General features: G+C 39.3%; 1 protein-coding gene across 5 annotated transcripts in view; it reads right to left on the bottom strand.

Moving 5' to 3' along the window:
• The window catches only part of ASAP1 (ArfGAP with SH3 domain, ankyrin repeat and PH domain 1), a 395931-nt gene that overhangs the window by 153977 nt on the left and 219642 nt on the right, over positions 1-22312 (bottom strand). For all 5 annotated transcript variants that reach the window (XM_050801573.1, XM_050801576.1, XM_050801575.1 and 2 more), the window contains one exon: positions 17508-17653. In XM_050801573.1, coding sequence (XP_050657530.1) covers positions 17508-17653 — 146 coding nt within the window. The remainder of the gene's footprint in view (positions 1-17507; positions 17654-22312) is intronic.

Genomic DNA, 22312 nt, shown 5'->3' with positions numbered 1-22312 from the left:
ACGAGACCCTGTCTTAAAAGAAAAAAGAAAAGAAAAGAACTGACACCAATGAAGCTCCACTTTATTCCAGGCCACACAGGTGGCTCGGTTCACACACAAAGTCTCATTAGCTGCTCCTGGTAACCCTACAAGGTATTACTAAATAACTTGGCCAAACACACACAGTTACCTGAGACACAGTGGATGCAAACACAGGCAAAATGCCTGACACTACTGTAGGGCAAGTGCCCTGATAGCAGTAACTTAAGCACACCCTTAGAATGACCCTGTGGCAGATGTACCTGAATGTGTGTTCTAAGCTAGGGAATCCTGAGAGTAGCAATTACAGAAATTCGTTCCTTGTCTATGAGAAATGTCCGAGTCCCCGGCCCGTCCTGTGGAACACAGGTCATACAGAAGATTGAGGCCTTGAGTTTTGGGTTCCATGAAGGTTGCCAGGTGGGTCATTAAGGGGAGTGTTAAGTGAAAATCCTATATAAGCTACATGCTGTTCACCAGTGGGTGAAGTTTTCTTGTCCAGCCTGCTGCCACTGGACTCTCTCCCCTGTATGTAAGCCCCTAATACATCCCATGTCTCATTTGCTGGCTCTGGGACTTTTCTTTGGCCTCTTGAACCTGGTGCCTTCCCTACCGAGGCTAGGGGTTTGGCACAACAAACACATAATACCCCTTAATCAAATGTAACCAGGTTTATTTTCATAAGATTTTTTATTTATTTATTTATTTTTGAGACAGAGTCTTACTCTGCCACCCAGGCCGGAGTGCAGCCATGCTCACTGCAACCTCTGCCTCCTGGGTTCAAGTGATTCTCCTGTCTCAGCCTCCTGAGTGGCTGAGACTACAGGCACCTGCCACCACGCCCGGCTGATTTTTGTATTTTTAGTAGAGACAGGGTTTCGTCATGTTGAATCACAAGATTCTTTACACTTGAAAAGCTCAGCAGTAGTGGTGAAAAAATGATAATGAGATAGCATTTCAGGTACTTTTAAGGCTGGGATGGGAAGCTTCAAAATATCCTTTCTATTGCACCACATTCTCTCCATCTCACAGTTCCTGCTCCCCTGCCTCATCTGCAAGACAGTCTCCATAAACTGTAAGATAATGCAGCCCATTATACTGTGTTCTAATCTAGGCAGAACGGCGTGAATTTTATTTAAATGACAGAGGGTACTGTATTTAAAATATATTATCTAAAGATATTGCTCACAACACCTCTGTAAAATGGGTCTTAGTCTCACTAGATTAATGAGGAAACAGGCTTAGAGAGGTTAAGTAACACGCCCAAGGTCAAACAGTGAGTAAAGCAGATGGTCAGGTTATTAATTAAGGTTTTTACTGACTCCAAAGACCATTCTCATTTCCTCTGCACTCTGCTGTTACAGTGATCTTTTAAAGTGATTACCAGATTATATCACTCTCCTGCTTAAAACCCATCGTTGGCTTCCCACTGAACTACACTCATATCCAAGCTCCCAATTTAGGTCTGGCCCTGCCAACCTGTTTTGAGTCCTTCTACCCATTCTCACTGCACTTCAACTCCTTCTGGCTTCTCAACCCACAGATCTCTCCCCCTTTGCATGTACTTTACTCTGTCTGGAACACTCTTCCTCTGTCTCCATGTCACTTCCTCAGTGAGGCCTTGACCATTCTAAATAATAAATAAGTCCCTTCTTCCTAATCTCCTGTTACTCTGGACCACTGGCAGAATAGGTTCTCTTTCATAGAGTACTGCACTTTATAACTACCCGTGTGTTCCTTTACCGTCTAGAGCAAAGCTTCTTGGAGGCAGAGGCTATGACTGCTTTGCCCACCACTGAGCTACATCAAACTCCTAGAGTAGCAAATTGTTGACTTGCTATATACACTAAATAAAAATGCTTACTGATTAAGTAAATGGATGAATGAATTCCTCTCCAAATCAGGAGAGCTGCTCTGAAGCACCAAGCATTATAGAACCTGAATCAGTTTTGGTCTTCCTGGAGTGCTCAGCACCAGAATGGGGGATCCAGAATGGGGGAAGCGGCAAGATTCAGGAGAGGGATAGAACAGTTAGAACTGCTCCCAGGATATGGCTGGGAGTGACAAACCAAGGGTACCCCTCCCACTCTGCAGCTGTTAGGCTCTGTCTGACAAGAAGAGAAGAAAGAATGAAGGTCAGGAGACCTGTTCTAGACTTGAACCTGTCTCCAACCAGCTGTGAATGGTTAGGCAGCTCACTTTTTGTTTCTGGCATCAATAAAGTGTGGGGTCTCTAAAAAGATCTCTAAGGTACCTTCCAGTTACAACACTCTTACAGCTTAAAATGAGCTACTGAGATACAACTGAATAAAGGAGAAAAAATTCCACCTCGAACGGGTGAGAACTATAGGGAGATGCTCAAACTGCCTCAGAGACAAGGCAGCCCTGGTTCCCCACCCAACAAAGTAACAAAAACAAACAAACAGTTCCGTGGTAAAGCCGGAGAGTTAGAAAAGTCCATTCAAAATTCTTATAACAATTCTCAATTTTTTAGTATAGTCCACAACGTTCACTATAAAACTTCAGGCACAGTATAAACATAACCTTTTGAAAAAGTCTGAAATATTTCAACGAAGTGAGCATCTTAATTTGATCAGAGCAAGGCACCAACTATGACCTACTAGGGCCTTGGGCTACTGGCATTTCCCCCCATTTCTTGACTCTTAAATGACAGGGAAGGAGGAGAAACAAAAGCATTACAAACTGAATTAATGGAGTAATGACAATCAGTAACTAAATAATATATAATCATGAGATGTGTAGAGATTTCAAACTATTACATTTTGGACACTGGTAAGTGGAAACAATAGAAATATTCAAAACAGGAAGTTGTGTAAATAAATTACAGTGCAAACATAAGACGGGCATTCTATACAATTTTTAGAATGTGCCTCTTGGTGGGAAGTGCCTCTGGGTTCTGTAGACTCCTCTTTGGAGACTGCCAGGGGAGAGGATCCTGGCTCCAAACCCTGCCCAAACAAGCCTTGATCTAGGAGGTTGTATGCTTCCAACTAAGCAAAGGTTTTTAGGCTGTAGTATTTTACAAAACAGGAAAACATTTTCAAAATGTATCAGTGGAAAACCACAGTATAAAACAGCACTGCAGTATGAACCCAATGTTTAAAAAAATTATATGACTTTAAAAATGCGAGAAAAAAGATGTTAAAACAGCAAAAAGTTTAGAAAGACAGAGGGTACGTATACACACACACACACACACACTCCATAACAGGTAAGATTACTGTCGATTTTTATTTTAGTCTTTTTCTCCCTATATTTTCTGAGTTTTCAACAATGAAGTGGTATTATTTTCGTACGTAGAAAGTTATTAAAAAGAAACATGACACAAATCACAAGAGGGTGATATAATTAACCAGTAGCCTATTTCTCATTCAACTTGTTCTTTATTTATTGATAAAGATGTAAATCAGATGGCATGTATAAAAGTAAAAACAATTAATATTATAAAAGTGAATCTGGAGGGAAAAACAGTTGCAGCTTCTCTGTAATACTAGGAAATCCTGGATCTCTGTCCAGAATGACAACCCTTCCTAGTGGTTCTCAAAAGTGTGGTCCTCAAATCAGTAGTGTCAACATCACCTGGAAACTTGTTGGTTATGAAATCCCAGACCTAATTAATCAGAAACTCCAAGAGTGGGGCCCAGCAACCTAAGTTTTAACAAGCTCTCAAGGTGAAATGGATGCAAGATCAAGTGTGAGAATCACTGCCTCAGACTAAAGGTTGTCCAAGCGCAAGAAAAACCAAAGTTCCTTTAGAGAAGGAAAGACTTACAGCCAGAGAGCAGAAATCACTTGCCTATGGTCTAAGGCATAATTACAATGAAGAACAGACATACTGTGCTGGAAGATCTGGGAAAGGCCCAAGGAAAAATGCAAACTAAATTACACCATGTGCTAAAGGCATTCGGGACTGACAAGACTGAATTTAGGCATAAAGTACATTTTACTGGAAATGCTAGAAAGAAAAATGGGTAGGTCTAACAGTACCAGGGAATATGAGAATTCCTTAACTTAAAATAATGCAATTATATTTTATCTAATTCAATTTACTAAATGGTGGGTTACATTTAACATCATCTCCTACATCAAGTGAAAATGAAAGTACCATTTCCCTGTGCATTATCTGCAGCATCTGATTTCATTTGATGATAATTATATGGAAAGGGGAAGTAGCTAGGATTTATAAGACCAAGACAAAGGAGAAAGTAAAAGGAGGCGGTGTGCTATATAGCTAGGCCTTGGTTTGAGAAAGATATCCCCATCCTAAGGATTTCTTTATTGTACTTAAAATGATAATCAGTTAGTTCATGATCAACTTTCAGACCTTTAATTTCATTTCCATGCTTGGCATCTATAATTTGTTCTTTTTCCCTAGAATAAAACCACACTGTAACATTGAATCACATTTTCCTTGCTTTCACTCAACATCTTTATCACAGATTATGATAAATTGTTTTGCAATATCTTTTACTCAGGACGCACCTTCTTAACACAATTTTAAAAATTCAACAAACATATGCAAGCACACAGGGCTTACCACGTACTGCGGTGACATAGTAATGTCTCATAGTAGACATTATTGTCTTCATTTAACTGACATTTAACTGGTCAGAGCCATCTTGGCTGCCTTTTTTTGGAAAGCCCTGCCCTGTCTGCTTGGTCTACATCTTCATGTTTTAAGACTTATTTCACTTAATCCTCATTAAATTTTTCAGAAGTCAAAGAATCCACCTAAATGGTAACTGTGATAGGCAGTTGTTTCATATATTTCAAAGCTTCTCTTGCAGAAAAGGAATCTTCTTAGATATTACATTTGTGATGCCAACTGCTGCCAGAAAACCCCACTTGCGGGAAACCAAAAGCACAATGTTTTACAAGTCTGGTCCTATACCTTTGTCCATCTTCCCTTGTAAAATTAAGTAATGCTTTAGGGTAAACTATTAAAATATTATGTATAAGCAATCTCTCACATAGAAAATGACAGTCTTAGCACAGATTCTGGAACAGAGTGGGCACTTGGTAACTGCTGACAGAGATAAGGACACACTTTATATAAAGTTTCTTTCTTAGTACTAAAGTATAGACTTTCACCTCACTCTTTATCAAGTATATCAACCATTGCTTAATATTATTTAATGTTTCTATTTATGAAAACAGACTCTGCTAGCTTAAGAGAATAGCGTTTCATGAATATCTCTTAATAATTTATGGCTCAGATAAAGCGTGCCTCCTCTGCACAGCCTTCCTAGATACTCTTGTTTTCTACATGAATTAGTGAATGAATGAATCTGCCTCAGGTGACCTAGCTTGGGAAGTGGTGGAGCAGAGACATGAACTCAATTACAACTGATTTCGAAGTTAAGCTATTTCTGCCAATCTTCTGAATTTTCAGTTGCTTCACATATCTGGGGCAATATGTCAATAAAAAGATCCACTCGTTTTTACTGAAAGATGTAGTCAGATACGAATTCAAGACTGCATCAGTGGGCCATTTCTTCATGTTTAACCCTAAGGTTACCAAACAGTATAATCTAAAATGAAAACAAAAGGCAAAGCAGCAACCAGCTTAAAAACAATGAGAAATTACATACTGAAATATAAATTAGAAATAAATTCTTGGAGGGGTGAAATGAATTTGAATTAGAAAAGAACACACACACGGCCGGGCACGGTGGCTCACGCCTGTAATCCCAGCACTTTGGGAGGCTGAGGCAGGCGGATCACAAGGTCAGGAGATCGAGACCATCCTGGCTAACACAGTGAAACCTTGTCTCTACTAAAAATACAAAAAATTAGCCGGGCGTGGTGGCGGGCGCCTGTAGTCCTAACTACTTGGGAGGCTGAGGCAGGAGAATGGCGTGAACCCGGGAGGCGGAGCTTGCAGTGAGCTGAGATCCGGTCACTGCACTCCAGCCTGGGCGACAGAGCGAGACTGTCTTGGGGGGAGAAAAACACACACACACACACACACACATACAACAAATGAAATTGATCACCTGGTCCAGCAAAACATCTACATCAGCATTTTCTGAAGTGGTTCCATGAAAAGTCAATACAACAACAAAGTCTTTATACAACAATAAAGTCTGTGCTCAAATAAATTAGAAAGCACTGCATTGGACAAGTTTCTTTATATTCTTGCTCCCAGGCAAGAAGACACCAGATACACTGGACACAGTATGGCCACTGTGTACGGCTGCGCAGGGTGTACATGGCTCAAATCACCCACCTGGCTTGTACAAGGGAAGCCTGAAGTCCAGTCAGTCTCCCCTCACTAACCCGTGTTTCCCGGTGCTGGCTGGCATCAGCCCTGAAAAAGCGCCAGGCTGGGCTGTAGTACCTCCCAACAGCCCGGATGTGCAGTGGTGGCCCTGTCTGAGGGCCATGGTATGTGGAGGTGAGGAGACACTCAGAAGCAACATTGTGCAGAGGAATCCAAAGCCAGCTCAAGACAGAACATTTAATCTGAATCTGCTAGGAAGAGTGGGAGATCCAGATAAAAGGTTAGGCCTGGGATGGAAAATGGGAAATCAAGGAAGAGTGGAAGGGAATGTGGAGTGAAAAGAAGTGAAAAGAAGCGGAAGAAGTGAATGTGGGGCAGAGTTTGACAGAATTCTCTGTTAAGAAAGGAAAAGAGAAAAAGACCGGCATTTGCTGTATGCATTTTACTTCCAGATCTGGGCCTAAAGAAAGAGCTCTGGAGGCTTCTGGGACAAAGATCATGCAGACAGATGGCTGTTAATTCTCTCCAATCAGTGTTTGCCTTATCTTTGTAACATCATTGTCAATGTTTTAATTGCTGTTTTTAAAATCAATGTAACTTTTAACTTAATTTAAGAGTAAATTTTACATTATGTCCAAAACAGGATGTCCATATCTTTTGAGAGGAGGTACAGCATACTCTAGAGCACGGGTCCCCAATCCCCAGGTCACGGACGGGTACAGGTCTGTGGCCTGCTAGGAACAGGGCCACACAGCAGGAGTGAGTGGTGGGCTAGTGAGCGAAGCTAAGCTCTGCCTCCTGTTAGATCAAGGGCAGCATTAGATTCTCACAGGAGAGGGAACCCTACTGTGAACCGTATATGCGAGGGATCTAGGTTGCATGCTACTTATGAGAATCTAGTGATAAATGTAATGTGCTCAAATCATCCCGAAACCATCCTCCCGGCTACCCCCTCATCTGTGGAAAAACTCATCCACAAAACCGGTTCCTGGTGCCAAAAAGGTTGGGGAACGATGCCCTAGAGCAGACCACCTGGGTTCGAATGCTGAATCTGAGATCTACTTAATGCTCTGGAACTCAGTTTTGTGAGCTCTTAAATAAGGGTAACTATGGTTACTACCTGGTAGGGCTGCTGTGAGGAGTAAATGAGGCTATGTACAGATGAGGCAGAGAGGATAATGCTCACCAAATTTACTCCCTCCCATTCCGGGTCTCCTGCAGCTAGGTAGGTGGGGCCAAGAACACAGTTCAAACCAATGAACTTCAACATCTAGGAAACCTGTGAAAAGGATGTTTACGCTTCTCTAGTCTCTCCCTTCCCCTGTAGAGAAGGGGAGCTTCCATGCGTCTAAGTCTCTGAGTTGCTGTTGCTAAGTAGAACAGACCCCTTCAGCAGACATGCCACATGACAAGAAAATAAACCATGTTAAGCCATGGAGATTTGGGGGTTCATTTATTACTGCAGTATATCCTAGCCTATCTTAACCAATAAAACATGTAAAGTACTCAAAGTGCCAGTGCCTGGCATATAGACACCACAGTATAAAGACAAGCTCTTGTTATCAGAATTATTTGTACAGCAAAAGTTAACCATAAAAATAAAAATAATGAAAACTTCACCTGCCTTAAGGTTGTGAGGGTGAGACCAGCTCTTTTATCAAAGAGATATTGATTAGCAAATGTTAGAGACACCATAAAGCATTCCAGTACCAATCATTCTTCAAGTTCAATCCCTTCCTATGGTCAATGAAACTTCGCTCCAATAAGCGATGGTTTTTCTTCTCCCTTCCCCACTCTCTCTTTTTCTTCTTCCTTCCTCTCACATAGAACCAAACTCTACACCAAATGCTGTTTTGTGAGCCTGTCTCAAGTGAAATAATACTAGACAACCACATACACATATCGCATGCATACACCCTTTAGACAAGTGCTAGGAACATACAAAAGCCACAAGCTGAAAACGCAATCCTATTTAAAATGTATTATTTGAAATCCTACTTGAAACACTGAATGTAAATCCTTAAAAGAAAAAAAATAAGCCAAAAGAAAAACCATATTCAAATTCAGCCTGAGGTACATATACACTAGGATACCTGTTTATTGGATGTATTTAAGACAAGGTATACCTGTACTGACAAATAGAAAACTCAAATAATCAGTTATGGTCCAGATAAACGATGAAACAGTATGAAGCCAGTTAAAAATTTTGCATATATATATATATATATATGTATATATATGAAATACACGGCTTCGGCTTTTTTTTTTTTTTAGCTTAAACTCATTTAACAGCAAAACTTGTTCTGACTCCATTTGGTTGGTAACCTCTGACTAGACTTGAAGTGGGGCAACTAACAGTCTTTATATATCCCACTTCATGTGAATATTCAAGTTTTACCGCAGACACAAAACTATGTTTAATTATAAACATCTTCCCAAGAAGTCACTAGGGGGTGTCCTGCTTAATATAAGGCATGTACACCCTGTCATCCTTCTGAAATCTGTAAAACTCTGAATTTTGAAACCAATCTAACCCCAAGGATTTTGGATCTAAATGAGATAGATGTCTATACCTGCAGATATCTATGCAAATTAGCAGTATCTCTGTGTACAAATCCATAAAACTGTTTCAAATACTATACTCTTAAATATTAACAGAAGCTGGAATTATAATTTTTAAAATTTTCCATATGTCTGAAATTTTTATAGTAAATGCATATGGTTTAATAGAAGGAGTTAAATTAAAAAAAAAATCCTTTCCCTCTTACCCACCCATCAACCCACATGGATAAATCACATTTCACAAAATGTCCCACAGTATTAATTGGTCGTGAGGCATGTCAGGACATAAGGGGATAACCTGGTAGATCAAATGCTGAAAACATTTTAAAATATCTTTTAAAAAAATGATTAATGACCATTTTTTAAAAAGATAAGGTTTAAAAAAATGCATTATATAGTTCAGGGCACCCAGAAGCTACCAATTTTACCATTAGGCACAACCATGCTCTCCATACTTTTTAACATTTCAAAGAAGAACTTGAGAAATAATCTGCTGGCTACAAATCTAGATCCGACCTGTACATTATCAGATATTCTTATTTGTGAAGAAAAGGAGAAAAATTAAAAAAAAATCTTTAACACAAACCACAATACCTTACAGAGATTGCAAACAGGAAATGCTATGCAGATGGAGAAATCTTTGCTTTGCTTCAACAGCTCTGAAGCAATAACTGCCCTCCAACTGTTTAATGCGACTCAAGCTCTTATGCAAGCTATAGAATTGTCCAAAGGCTTCAGGAGAGAAGAAATCAGATGCATGGCGAGTCCTGCCTGAACTAGAATACTTCTGGGTAATTTCCACTATTTAAAAAATAATTTACATACATTTTCTAAAACCACTGCTGCCTTGGGACTTTCAAAGGGTATGGTATTTAAATGGTTTTCCTCTGTCCATTGAGAATCTATTTCAATCCACCAGTTATTCCTTTCCCGACCCATTTTGTGGTTTCGGTATTAAATGGATGCCATTCTCTGTTGTCTCCTTAACTTCTTTGCTAGGATCACAGGAATGATGCCTGATGCTGGAAGTAGAGCAGACCCAGCATTGCTTAGCAAGCAATGATTTTATTGCCTTCCTTTTCATGGTTAAAAAAAAAAAAAAAAAGGTTGAACATAATTTTTCAGTACTATACACTTAATCAAACGTACAACAAAACCACTTAGAAACAGCTAAAACTCAAGAACATCCTGCTTCCTTTTTCTTTTTTTAAACGAGAAAGCTGCATTGCAAAGAAAGCCTTTATCATTAATACATTAACTACTAAAGGGGCACTCAAAGTGGAAGGAATGGAATGTATAAAGGCATGGAAGCGTGAAATGGTATATATTCCAGGAACAACAAATCGTTTGTTATGTCTGGAGTTGGCTTTGATTAGGAAGGCATCTTTAATGAAAGGAAGGATAAATTCAGAGACATTGCAAGTCAACTAAATAAATATTTTTTAAAAATGTTTTTTAAATGTCACTATCCAGTACATGCTATGAACTGAATGCTTTGATAGGTATTTTACATACATTATTTCTAAAAATGCCACCAGAATGGAGACTCCAAGAGGATATGGCTCTTGTCTGTGTTCTTTTCACTGCTGTATCTCTACTGCCTACCCACAGGGCTTATGTAGAATCCTAATAAATAACAGAATGAATCATAAATGAACACAAGGAGGGATTATTAAACCCTTTTTACAAAAATGAAGGAACCAAGACTCAAAGAACTCAACAAGGCCACACAAGTAAGATGCTGAGTAATTATTTTTATACAGGCCTCATTAAAAATCAAAACCCATGCACTTATAACTATGCCACAAATATAGTAAAAACAACAGCAATAGAATAGATCTTGTCCACATTTCTCTGGCTTCTCACCACTAAGAGGCAGCATTCCCTAGATATATTCAGTCATGACAACTAGACTCACTTCTGGGAGGAAATAGCTAATCATTCCTACTTTTGTGGAATAGTGGCCACATATAGGACTGTAATTAGAGGAAGAAATTAGAAAACCTATTAAAGTGCGAAGGAAGTGGGACTGAGGACTGCAGATCAGTTGGCTCAAAGAATATCAGAGAAATGAGTTTGATTTGTGTTCTGCACATTTGTTTCAAGCTGAAATGTTTACGTAACAATGTATACTAAACACTTTCCCCTACTTTCCCTCTTTGATAATAATTTGATAGTTTATACTTTTATTAAACTTATTTTGAAAAAATTACAGACTCACCAAAAAACTATAAAACTAGTAGAGAGGTCCCTTGGACCCATCAACCAGCTTCCTCCAATAGTAACATCTTATATATGTTAAACAGTACATTATCAAAAAGAAAAAATAGACACTGGTGCAAGACAACTAGGCCACAGACCTTACTAGAATTCCCCCCGTTTTTTGCATGCATTCATTGTTTTGGTATGTCTTCGTGTATCTACAGCATTTTGTCACATGTAAAGATAACTACAACCATCACCACCATCAAGTTATCAAACTGTTCCATCAATACAAAGGAACTCCCTCAGGTTACACTGCTGCTCCCTTTCCTAACCACTGGTAACTACTGATCTGCTCTCCATCTTTGTAATTTTGGATGCCTGTGACTTTAGTCATAAAAATACACATTATGGGAAGGTTATCTTATTTAAAGTCACTCTTTTAGGGAACTTTTTTTTCACTTTAAGGCAATAAAAGCTTACAGGGGTATAAAGAACACAGATGTAAAAGACAAAAGATCTTGCATGTACTTGGGTCATCCTCGATCATCTTCCTGCCCCAGTAGCTGGACTGCCATTCCGCAGATGTCACTGCACTGGCTCTCACAACAAGAAGGGGATGAGGCTGTAATGGGGATGAAGGCTGATCTGCCAATGAGGAGGAATTCATTACATGGGGCTCTTGGATAAGTCACATTCTTTTGAACTTCTGAATCTATGACTTGACCCAACTTGGGAAAGTGTCAGGTCTGCTCTAGTGCCAGTACTATATGAAATCTAACTCTAGTGCCAGCACTATATGAAATCTAGCAAATTCAAAATTGCTTAGAACATGTCGTTTCATCTATTTGTCATCCCCCTAAAGAAGGAGGTAGACAAAAGGACTAGAAAGAAACTCCAAACGTCAATTATAGTTATCTTTGATTAGTGGGAACATGAAAGAGAAATTGCAATTCCCCAGTAGGCATGTGTTCTTTTTATAATACAAAGTACCCTAGAGTGGCTATTCATACCATAGTAATACTAGTATTAATGTAGTCTATTAATATTATAATAATCCAGTGTGTACAAAGGACTTTGTAGGTTACAATATTTTTCACATGAATGGTATGAGTTGATCCCTACACAACCAATAAGGTATGCAGAAAAGTACTTTCCCTATTCTACTAGTGAGGAAATTTATTTCCGTAAGTTAGGCTACATTAACCTACTTAACGGTAGGGCTGGAATCATAACAAAGCCTTCAAATTCTGACACCAGTGGTTCTCAAAGTATAGCGCCTAGGCCCCTACAGGTTCCCAAGGTCCAAACTATTTTCATAATAATACTAAGAGGTTATCTGAATCTTTCACTGTGTTGACATTTGCATTGACAGTGCAAAAGCAACAGTGAGTAAAACAGCTGCTGCCTTAAGCATTAATCAAGGCACTGCCACGAAGTGAAGTAACTGTATTCTTCATGGTCTTGCTCTTACAGTAAAAAAAAGAGGCTATTTTCATCTAAGAATGCCCATAATGAAAAAGTAAAACGATTTTCATCACATCTTGACCCTCAAATGCATCTTTTTAATGTTCTGTTTGACAAAATAGGAAGTATGAATAAAGCCCTTTTTAGGCATACTGAAATATGGTTGTTTTGAGGAAAAGCACTTAATGTAATTTTTTGAGTTGCAAGTTGAACTAACTGGCTTTGTTTATTAGTGGAACACCAATTTTTTTTTTTTTTTTTTTTTTTGAAAGAAAGACTAGCAAACTATGGTTATTCAGACTCTGGTATTTGACAAACATTTTCTTGAAAATGAATGAAGTGAGCTTATCACCTCGAGGTAAACAACTGATAGCATTTATTGCTAATGATAAAAACAGTGCTTTCAGAGGAAGTTAAAATTTTGGAAAACTTGAATTTGCCACCATGAGCTGACAGCTTCCAAATAATGTTCATTTACATGGTTTCAGATTCACACCGTTAATAACATTTAAGGAAGGACCACTTGTCAAGTTTTTATGTAGTATCAAAGATTACCTGAAACGGCTCTTAAAATACTCTTCTCTTTTCCCAATACAGACCTGTGTGAGGCCTTATTTTCCATCTACCTCAACCAAAACAATAAATTGCAACAAAATGAATACAGAAGTAGACATGAAAATATAGCTACCATCTATTAAGTTGGCTTTAAAGGGATTTACAAAAATGTTAAACAATGCCACTCTTCTAATGTTTTTTGGTTTGAGAAAATAGTTATTTTTCCATAAAAATAGATTTTTAAAGTGGGTTTATTATTTTAAAATACATAATACACATGAAAAATGTCTCAGTTTTAATTTCTAAGATAGTAAATATGGATAGAAGTAGTCCACATAAATAGAAACCACATGGTGCCCTTAGTCATTTTTAAGATTGAGGTCCTAAAACCAAGAAGTTTGAGAACTACCATCTAACACTCTCACTCTTTCCAATATGCTATAACTCACAAATGAGAGAAATCAAAGGACAAAAAAGAGCCAAGAAAGTACCCTGCACGCTAAACACACACATTAGTTTAGTGATCACCAGGATAGGCCCTGGTCACCTTGTCAGGTGGGCCTTCATCATCCACATAATCCATCACGGCAATGTAATTCATGGGGCAGCAAGACTGAAACAAGGCATGATCTGTAGCCACAGGGCTTGAGCTCAATCCCTAATTGCATCATTGCAAGTATATATTTTTTGAAGATTTGGTACATCTATCTCTAAAATGGGATATGACTGATAGCTGTCTTTACATTGAGTTACCTTAAAAATAAAATGAGAAGATGTAAATAACAATTAAGGTTTGTATTTCTGAAACAAATTCTGTGTCAGGTATTGTGCTTAGTGACTTGCTTCTCTGATCTCAATGAAATCCTGCCACTACCAAGAAACAGTCACTCTTATTATTTATTTTTAGAGACAAGGAAACTAGCAGTAGAAAAGTTTAGTGAATTGCCAAAGGCTATAAAGCTAGTGAGGCGCGAACTAGGATTCCAGGTGTGATTGAGACCAAAACCCATGATCCTCCAACCACCTATGCTTCATAGTCTCTCGAATCCTACGTTACGAGGTAGAAAAACTTTTTATAGGAACAATTTTCTATGATTTGGAGGAGGAGGGAGTAAGAAAAACAAGTTACTTTAAAACTGACTTGGTGTATCAACTGTGGTATGAGCTCACAGAGTAATCACCAATAACTGCAATCCTTTTCGCAGTCCTCAGACGTTTGGTTAATTTAAAGCAGCCTCAGGCCTATGCACTGTTAATGCCAACATCTTTGTAGGTAGCCCTTGGGAGTTTTCACATAACATCGCACTTGATCATACTTTCTATAATCACAGACAGTTTTGAAAAAGGAAAAAAACCCCAAGCATCTCAATGATGGCTGAGATAGTTACCATCATTTAGTGCACTGATATTTTTTAAGACCACTGCCCTGGAAACTGCTAAACACAATACACTTGCAATAGTGATTTCTTACATCTGACAAATAACAAATGTTTTTCTCTTCGAGGGTTAGTCAAAGCTAAAAGCTAGTATGAGACCTGGCCCGCATATCTATCCTTTCCTTTTTCTCTATAAAAAATAAGTAATGATTTAGTATAAACTATTAAAATACTCTTTATAAGCAATACTTAATTAGAAAATAACATTTTTTAGTATTTAGCATAGACTTTCGAACATAATAGACTTTAGGTACTTGCTGGTTGAACTGAGAATACAATTTACAAAGTCTAAAAAGTACCAAAGTACTTTCTTTTACTTTTAATTTCTGCATTTCAACTGTGTCAGTTTGCTTAATGTTTCTGGCCTTCACAAGCCTAAGAGAATACGATTTTTGGGAATCTTCTGAGAAGTATGGGTTCCCATGGTGGGTACTCCTGAGCCCCAGGAGGGTGTTGAGTGCTGCTCAGCTGAGGGCCGCAGGTGCTGCACGAAGATCCAGAACCCTGACCCCCGAGCCCTCTACTCCAAGGTGCGGCCCTATCAATCTGCCTAGTTTGCTCTTCCCTTTCCTGGAAAAGCATAAAAAGAGAAGCAGAAAGTTGCTGGCAGTTACCAAGTTGTGTAAACCCCTGGCGCTGCTTTTTATTCAATTAGAATAATGTTTTCTTAGTAACCAAACTACAGTAGAAACTGATTCTTCTACCTGGCTCCCTCACCAAGAATGCCACCACCACTTTCAAAGGCAAAATCTGATTTTCTTTACTATATGAATTAGGTTTTCCAGCAATTTCCTTTAGATTTTTCTTAGACTTCTACTCCTTAAAGGGGAGTGGGTGTGGAAAAAGGGCTGTAGCTTGAGGTATGTATATGGGAGTAGCTTGATCAGTACTTCTGCTTAGGGTAACAGCACAACCAGAGCATGAGGTGACAGGGGCAGGATACTGTAGAAGAGCAAAGACAATGGGTTCAGAGACACAACGTTTGGCTTCAAGTCTGTAACACATACTAACAGTGTAAATGAACAAGTTACAATCTCAATTTGCCTCAGTTTCCTCATCTGGATTAAAGGTACAGTAACCACAGGATTGTTGTAATGTCTTCAATGAAATAATCTACATAACGCACCCACCAAACTGCCAGGCTCATCAAAAGCATTCACTAAATCTCAGCTGGTTTTGTATGGAGATGAACAAATGAATTAGGTGAGCAAATGCAGATGATGAATGCTGGCCTGAATGGCCACTGAGTTGTGTGTATGGCACATATACACACAGTTGAAAGGAACCTGCATTGTAGCAAAGTGTAGAGATGGATTGGTCCAGGAACCTTGGAGGTGATGACTCTTGACTTAAGCCAAATACATTTGGTCTCTTGGAAACTAAAGCAAGATACCAATGCGAAAACACCCATCTCAGAGAAAACACAGCTTTCTGCCCGAGCCAAGTCCTTTACCAGTTATTACCAAAGTGAATCGTCAGAGTCTTGTTTTGCTTCCTCTCTTTCTACCACACAACACTTTGAGCAAGGCCTCCAGTGAAAGTGCAGGCAATGCTCAGAGGGAAGGAAAACCGAGGGTGCTCTTCTGAATAAATGAGGTTTATGTAATCTAAGATTTACAAAAATATCATGGATTTCTTAAATCCAAAAGCATAAACATTAGAGCCTAAGTTCAAAATTATTCTTTCCCAAGTTTTTGAAATATAATAAATATTTCTATGTTCAACATTTATTTTCTTTTAGATTTGCTTATTTGCTGTGTAATATTAATTCAATGGCATACATCACCAATTAGAAAAACTGTCAGGAAGACAGACACACACACACACATCTGTTCATTTATTGTGACAGAGAAAAAGAATATTGCAATTGGCCAAACAGGTTAATGGAGTGTAGAAAGGTAGTTTTCATTTTTCAAATAGGTTATCTTCATCTGTAAACTAACCTTTTGTATCTAATGGATTTATGACAAATTATCACCTGAGGCCATAGAAGCCTATTTGTTATATGAATAACTGACCTAGGCTGAGGCCATCTTGGGCCTGAGTTCTGGATCCTTAAAGGAGATAAAAGTACAATACCAAGAGACTGGGAGAGAAGAGGGAACAGCTCCTCTTCTCCAGGGCAGGGCTAACTTGGAAAAGCATGATATAAATAGTTTTCCTTTGGCACCTTTCAACCTCATTGTACTCCTTTCTCTGGGGACTTAGGAGGATTAAATTATTTCACTGGGTGGCCCTCAGAGAAATAATTTCATCCCCCAAAACCAGCATCAGTCCAGGTGGTGTTACCCAGAACCTTTCTAAGTGTGCATATGGTGTGAGGGCTGGGGAGGGCGTTGCAGCACAACATGGGGATGCCTATACATGACTGCCTGGCAAATAGTTTCCTCCACCACCCCCATCTCTGGGTCTGCCTCCTGGGGCCAGCACCTCTAGTGTCTCAGATCTTTAGGGATTCTTCCTGTCATTTACCTCGGAAACCAGAGACTCCCTAAATCTCAAAACCCTTTTCCTGGTCAGGGGTTAAAAGGATGTGGGGAGTTGAGGGAGGTTCATTATTCATAAATCAGAAACCAAAATGCATGATCACCTTCACACAAGTGAGATATACTTTCAATGTGTATTTCCAATGTATGTTCGACACAGAAATCATCATTATTCTTTTAGCCAATCAAAAAGCAAAAGTTGCTAAAGGTAATCTTTAAAAAAAAAATCAATGGTAGAGATGTGGAAGAGAACTCAGGTTAAGCAGTTTCTCTCTCAGCTTCAATAAATCTACTCTATCAGCTGGGCCAAAGGTACAAATTCCAGGAATTTCACAATGGGATTTTCTTTAAGCAAATCCTAGGTGACTAAAAAGCTTTTTAGTTGAGGTGCAGAAGTCACTTAGGTCTAAAAAGCTTTTTTTCTTTCTCACCCCTAGGACCAAGGATTGAGAGGGAAGGATTATAGAAATGTTCTCCATATGACATAATATTTTGGAAAGGCTGTACTTCTTTTTACTCACATATGTAATGTCTTACCAGGTTTTTCAGCAGTGTGGACAGTTCCTTTGTAAGAGTAGAAAACTTGACAAACGCAGTGCCAAGGTCGGGGTTGTCTCGACTTAAAAAATTACTCCCAAACTTATCAAGAACTTGTGCATAGTTTTCTTCATTTTGTACATGATCTAAAAACAAAAAAGAAGAAGAAAGGAGACTGAGCTATTATTTGCCACAATGAAAAGTTATTTTGAATACCGATCACTACAAATCCTCAAAATGGAAGCATAAACTGTATCAATTATTTATTGCACACATCCCAAAGGTTAGGTTAGGAGTACACTAAATATTCTAACTCACTCTACTAAGGAAGATTTTCCCTTTTACTTTTACTTTTTTTTTTTTTTTGGAGACGGAGTCTTACTCTGTCTCCCAGGCCGGAGTGCAGTGGCATGATCTCAGCTCATTGCAACCTCCACCTCCCAGGTTCAAGTGATTCTCCTGCGTCAGCCTTCTGAGTAACTGGGATTAAAGATGCATACCACCAAGCCCGACTAATTTTTTGTATTTTTCACCAAGTTGGTGAGGCTAGTCTCAAACTCCTGACCTTGTGATCCGACTACCCGGCCTCCAAAACTGCTGAGATTACAGGTGTGAGCCACTGCGCCTCGCCTTACCTTTTTTCATTTACAGAATTTAGTTCATTTATAGTCCAGCTAATCCACTAATTCCTCATAGGTTGAGGGGTCAAATTACATCCCATTTTCAAGCAATTAAGAAACTGTGATTGACTGGGTATGGTGGCTCCCGCCAGTAATCCTAGAACTTTCGGAGGCTAAGGTAGGCAGGTCGCTTGAGCCCAGGAGTTCAAGACCAGCCTGGGCAACATGGCGAGACCCCATCTCTACAAAAAATTAACAATTAGCTGGGTGTTGTGGCATGCGCCTGTGGTCTCAGCTACTTGGGAGGCTGAGTTAGGAGGAATGCTGGAGACTGGGAAGTCGAGGCTGCAGTGAGCTGTGATTGCGCCACTGCACTCCAGCCTGGGTGACAGAATGAGACTCTATCTCAAAAAAAAAAAAAAAAAAGGAAAGGAAAAAGGAAAGGAAAGGAAAGGGGAAAGGAAAAGAAAAAGGAAAGGAAAGGGAAAAGGAAAAGGAAGAAAGAAACTATGATTATCTGAAAAAGGAGAAAATTCTCCTTGGAAAAACAATCTTGGATGGCAAAAGAAAAATTCATGTGTCCTAACAGGTTTCTTTCCCTGCAACTAATCTTCATTTCCTTTAATTTTGTCTAAGTTCCAGGTCTGAGGTATAGTATTTGTAAAATGCTTTTCACAGTCCATCTCTTGCTGCAAAATGTTCAGAATTGGATCAGATGAATTAGGTGCACATGAGAAATATTAACTGGTGAAATTTTCTCCTCCCTGAGCTTTTGTTTTCCAATCCATAAAATGAGGCCAATAACTACCTTACAGAATTGTGGTACTAATGAGCTGACATAAAGTATATAACAGTTTCTTAACAGAGCAAATACTGCATAAACAATAACCCCCCACTGCCTTGAAACATGTTCTTCATCTGGCTTCCAGGATATTACATTTTCTTGAGTGTCTTCTTGCCTCATGACTGGTCCTCTCCATTGTCTTTGCTGATTCTTCATCTCTCTGACCTCATCATGTTGAGGCCCCTCAGTCTTGGCCCTTTCCTCTCTATTTTTCCTTACTCTCTTGGGATCTCATTCTTATGACTTTAAATACTTTCTAACAGCTGATAACTCCCAAATTGATATCCCCAGCCCAGACAAACCCACTCTCTGTTATTATGTTGAATCTTAACATGTCTAAAACCAAACTCTTGATCTTCTTCCCAAACCCTCTTTTTCTCACAGTCCCCTATCTGTGGCAATGGCAAATACACTCTGCTTCTGAAGTGGTCTCTCTGTTACTGCTTTTGCTTCCCAGTAATCTGGTATTGACACAGCATCCAACGTAACACTGTTATATTGTGCATCAGATCTTGTGACTCTTGTGGCAGACATTACCACTTGCCATGGATATCCGAGTTTCCAATCCTTGCAGGGTTACAGAAAGGAGTACTGCATTTCCCCACACTCTTGAAGTAAGGCAGGAAATATGGCGTGCACCACCCAAGGCCATGTGAGTGGAAGTGATGCATACCACGTTCTCTTGGAAGCATTTCAGATGCCTGTACTCAACTCTCCATCTCCCTCCTCTGTTGTGCTGCACAGAGAAGCATGAATTTCCCTACATAGTATTTACAGAATGAATAAGTGAATAAACAGATATTTATCAAAGTCGTATCATTAAAGGCTTTACAATAAATTATTTTTCTTCATAAAGTCTTCCTTTAGTTGGAAACAATCCTTCCTTGCCCACAATTCTCTGTACCTCTACTGCAGGATTTTCTACCACATTCTATCATATATATATGTATATATACACACATATATGTATGCACATATATATTCGTATATATGTACACACACACACACACACACACACACATCTTTTCCTACCACCAGACCACAAGAGGCAGGGATTACCTATGGTTCACTTCTGCATCCCTACCCAATGGACACTGCTGTAGATCTTTCAGTGAGCTGGACTTTCAAAGCTGTGGCTTGGTTAATATTTGTTGACCTGGATTTATTGAATTCCTTTTCAGGAATTTAAGAAGCATCCCCTTCTGAAACAGCGTAGGATGTTCAATAATTGAGACCAAATTTTTAAATTTTGCTTTCAAACACACCTCAGTAAGTGCATGGGTGCAATGGGCACTCATGAAACAGAACATGAGTCTGGATTGGGAAATACCCCAGAAAGTCTAAATACCATGAAGGAAACAAGTGTCACAGCAGTCCAGTGAAATGAAATGAGGCCCTAGCCAGCCTTCTAATCACCACATTAAAAATTCATGGTGCCTGCAGTGGTTGTCAGCATCTCAGGCTGAGATATTAAAAAATGCAGCTCTGGTTACTGTCCAAGTTCACTCAGAGAAGCGGCTCAGAAAAACACAAAAGAAAGGCCACACCAGCTCAACCGAGAGGACACACGTGTCTCCCTCATGTGCTGGAGCTACTCCTGATACCTTATGTCTGAGGCCAAAGAGGTCCCACCTTACCACCAAGACTCCTACCTCATCTGATATCCTCTTCTGATTTTGGAGACCTATGAAAAAAGAATTCAGCTGTCTGTTCATTTTACCTGCTCCCAAGGGAAGCACCTCAGTAGTAAAAATAGGTATACAGGCTGTTTTCTTGAGACTATTAAATATTTCAAGTGAAAAATATAATTTGTTAGAGTAATCGAATATCCATGTATGCACCACCCAGCTTAATAAATAAAATATTAAAGAATGATCCCCTATTCCCCTACTTCTGTCCCTCTACCCAATTCCAATCTCTTTCCTTCCCTCCCTAGATACAGCCATTATTCTCAATTGAAATTTCATGTGGAGGTTAGAAAGAATTACAAGAAGCTCTCAGTCTATCAGTGATGACAGACTCATTGAAGAATAAGATGGACTTGGCTAAGGGCTAAGGCAGAGACAGGCCATGGGAAGAAGGTGCTGGGAGGAGCTGAGAACCTTCTGTGACCCAAATGCTTATGCTTTCTACAGTCTCATATTTCACCCTCACTAGTTCTGCAAGGGAAGAATTATGCTTATTAGGTAGATGAAACATGAAATGTGACGTGAGTGAGGCGGAAGACTAGATTAAGTATAGGCTAGGTCATGGGTCCTGTATGTTTTGCTAATTCCACAGCTGAATAACCACGTAGTTTCTTTCTCTATATATATGCATATGTATGTATGTATGTGTGTATATACTGGCATATATATGTCTCACATATATATGTATGCACGTGTGTGTGTGTGTGTGTGTGTGTGTGTGTGTGTGTGTGTGTATAAAAACATTGCCTAGCTTAGAGATATAACAGTTTAGTAAGACATATCTTGGGGTAATATAATAATAATAATAATAATAATAATCCTATGAAAATAAAAACGACAGAAAATTAAATGTAAGGTGCTTAAAATAGTGCCTGACATGTGGCATGTGCCCCAAAATGTCAGCTACTGTTACCGCAATATATCCATGACTACTTATAATACAGAGAAATGTCTGTAATATCAAACAGAATAAAAACACAGGTCTTACGTCTTAATTATTTTTTTAACATACTCTATTATAAAGTTATCAATGTCAATACTAGAAAGATCACACACACGTACCCGAGACACACACCTGTGTACAAAATTAAGGGTTTACCCAGCAGATTTTCAACAGGCACAGAGAGTGAGACAGCAAAGAACCATGATTCTGGTGGAGGAAACAGCAAGGGCAACGGCAGAAGGGATGAACACATTGCAGAGTACATTCAGCCATCTGAGGGGAATGTCAGTTCAGAAGTATAGGGAAGAGGAGGGAAAGAAAGCTGCAGTGGTGGAGCACTGCCACAGGAACAAGTGTGTCTGAAGGAGAGGGACTGGTAAGGCAGAAAATGGCCCACTCACTTCAAGAGGTTTTAGAGAGCAGGATGCAGCTCTGTTTTAAGATCTTTACTACATGCGAGCGCTGGGAGACTTTTGGGCACACAGTACAGTGGAGGCCAGGGTAAGTAGGTGAGAAAGAGACTGGATAAAAGAAAAGAACGCAGAAAGAAATGTGATTCATCCGTGAAGAAGAGACATTCTTTCCCAATATTCCCAAGAAACTTCTGGCATCCATGACATTGTTGCAGAAGGCAAGATAATTGTTTTGTTGTTGTTGTTGAGACAAGGTCTTGCTATCGTAGACCTGCGTGGAGTGCAGTGGCATGAACA

Source organism: Macaca thibetana, chromosome 8 (genome assembly GCF_024542745.1).
Source record: "Macaca thibetana thibetana isolate TM-01 chromosome 8, ASM2454274v1, whole genome shotgun sequence".
Taxonomy (NCBI): Eukaryota; Metazoa; Chordata; class Mammalia; order Primates; family Cercopithecidae; genus Macaca; species Macaca thibetana.
This window is presented reverse-complemented; position numbering and strand designations above follow the sequence as displayed.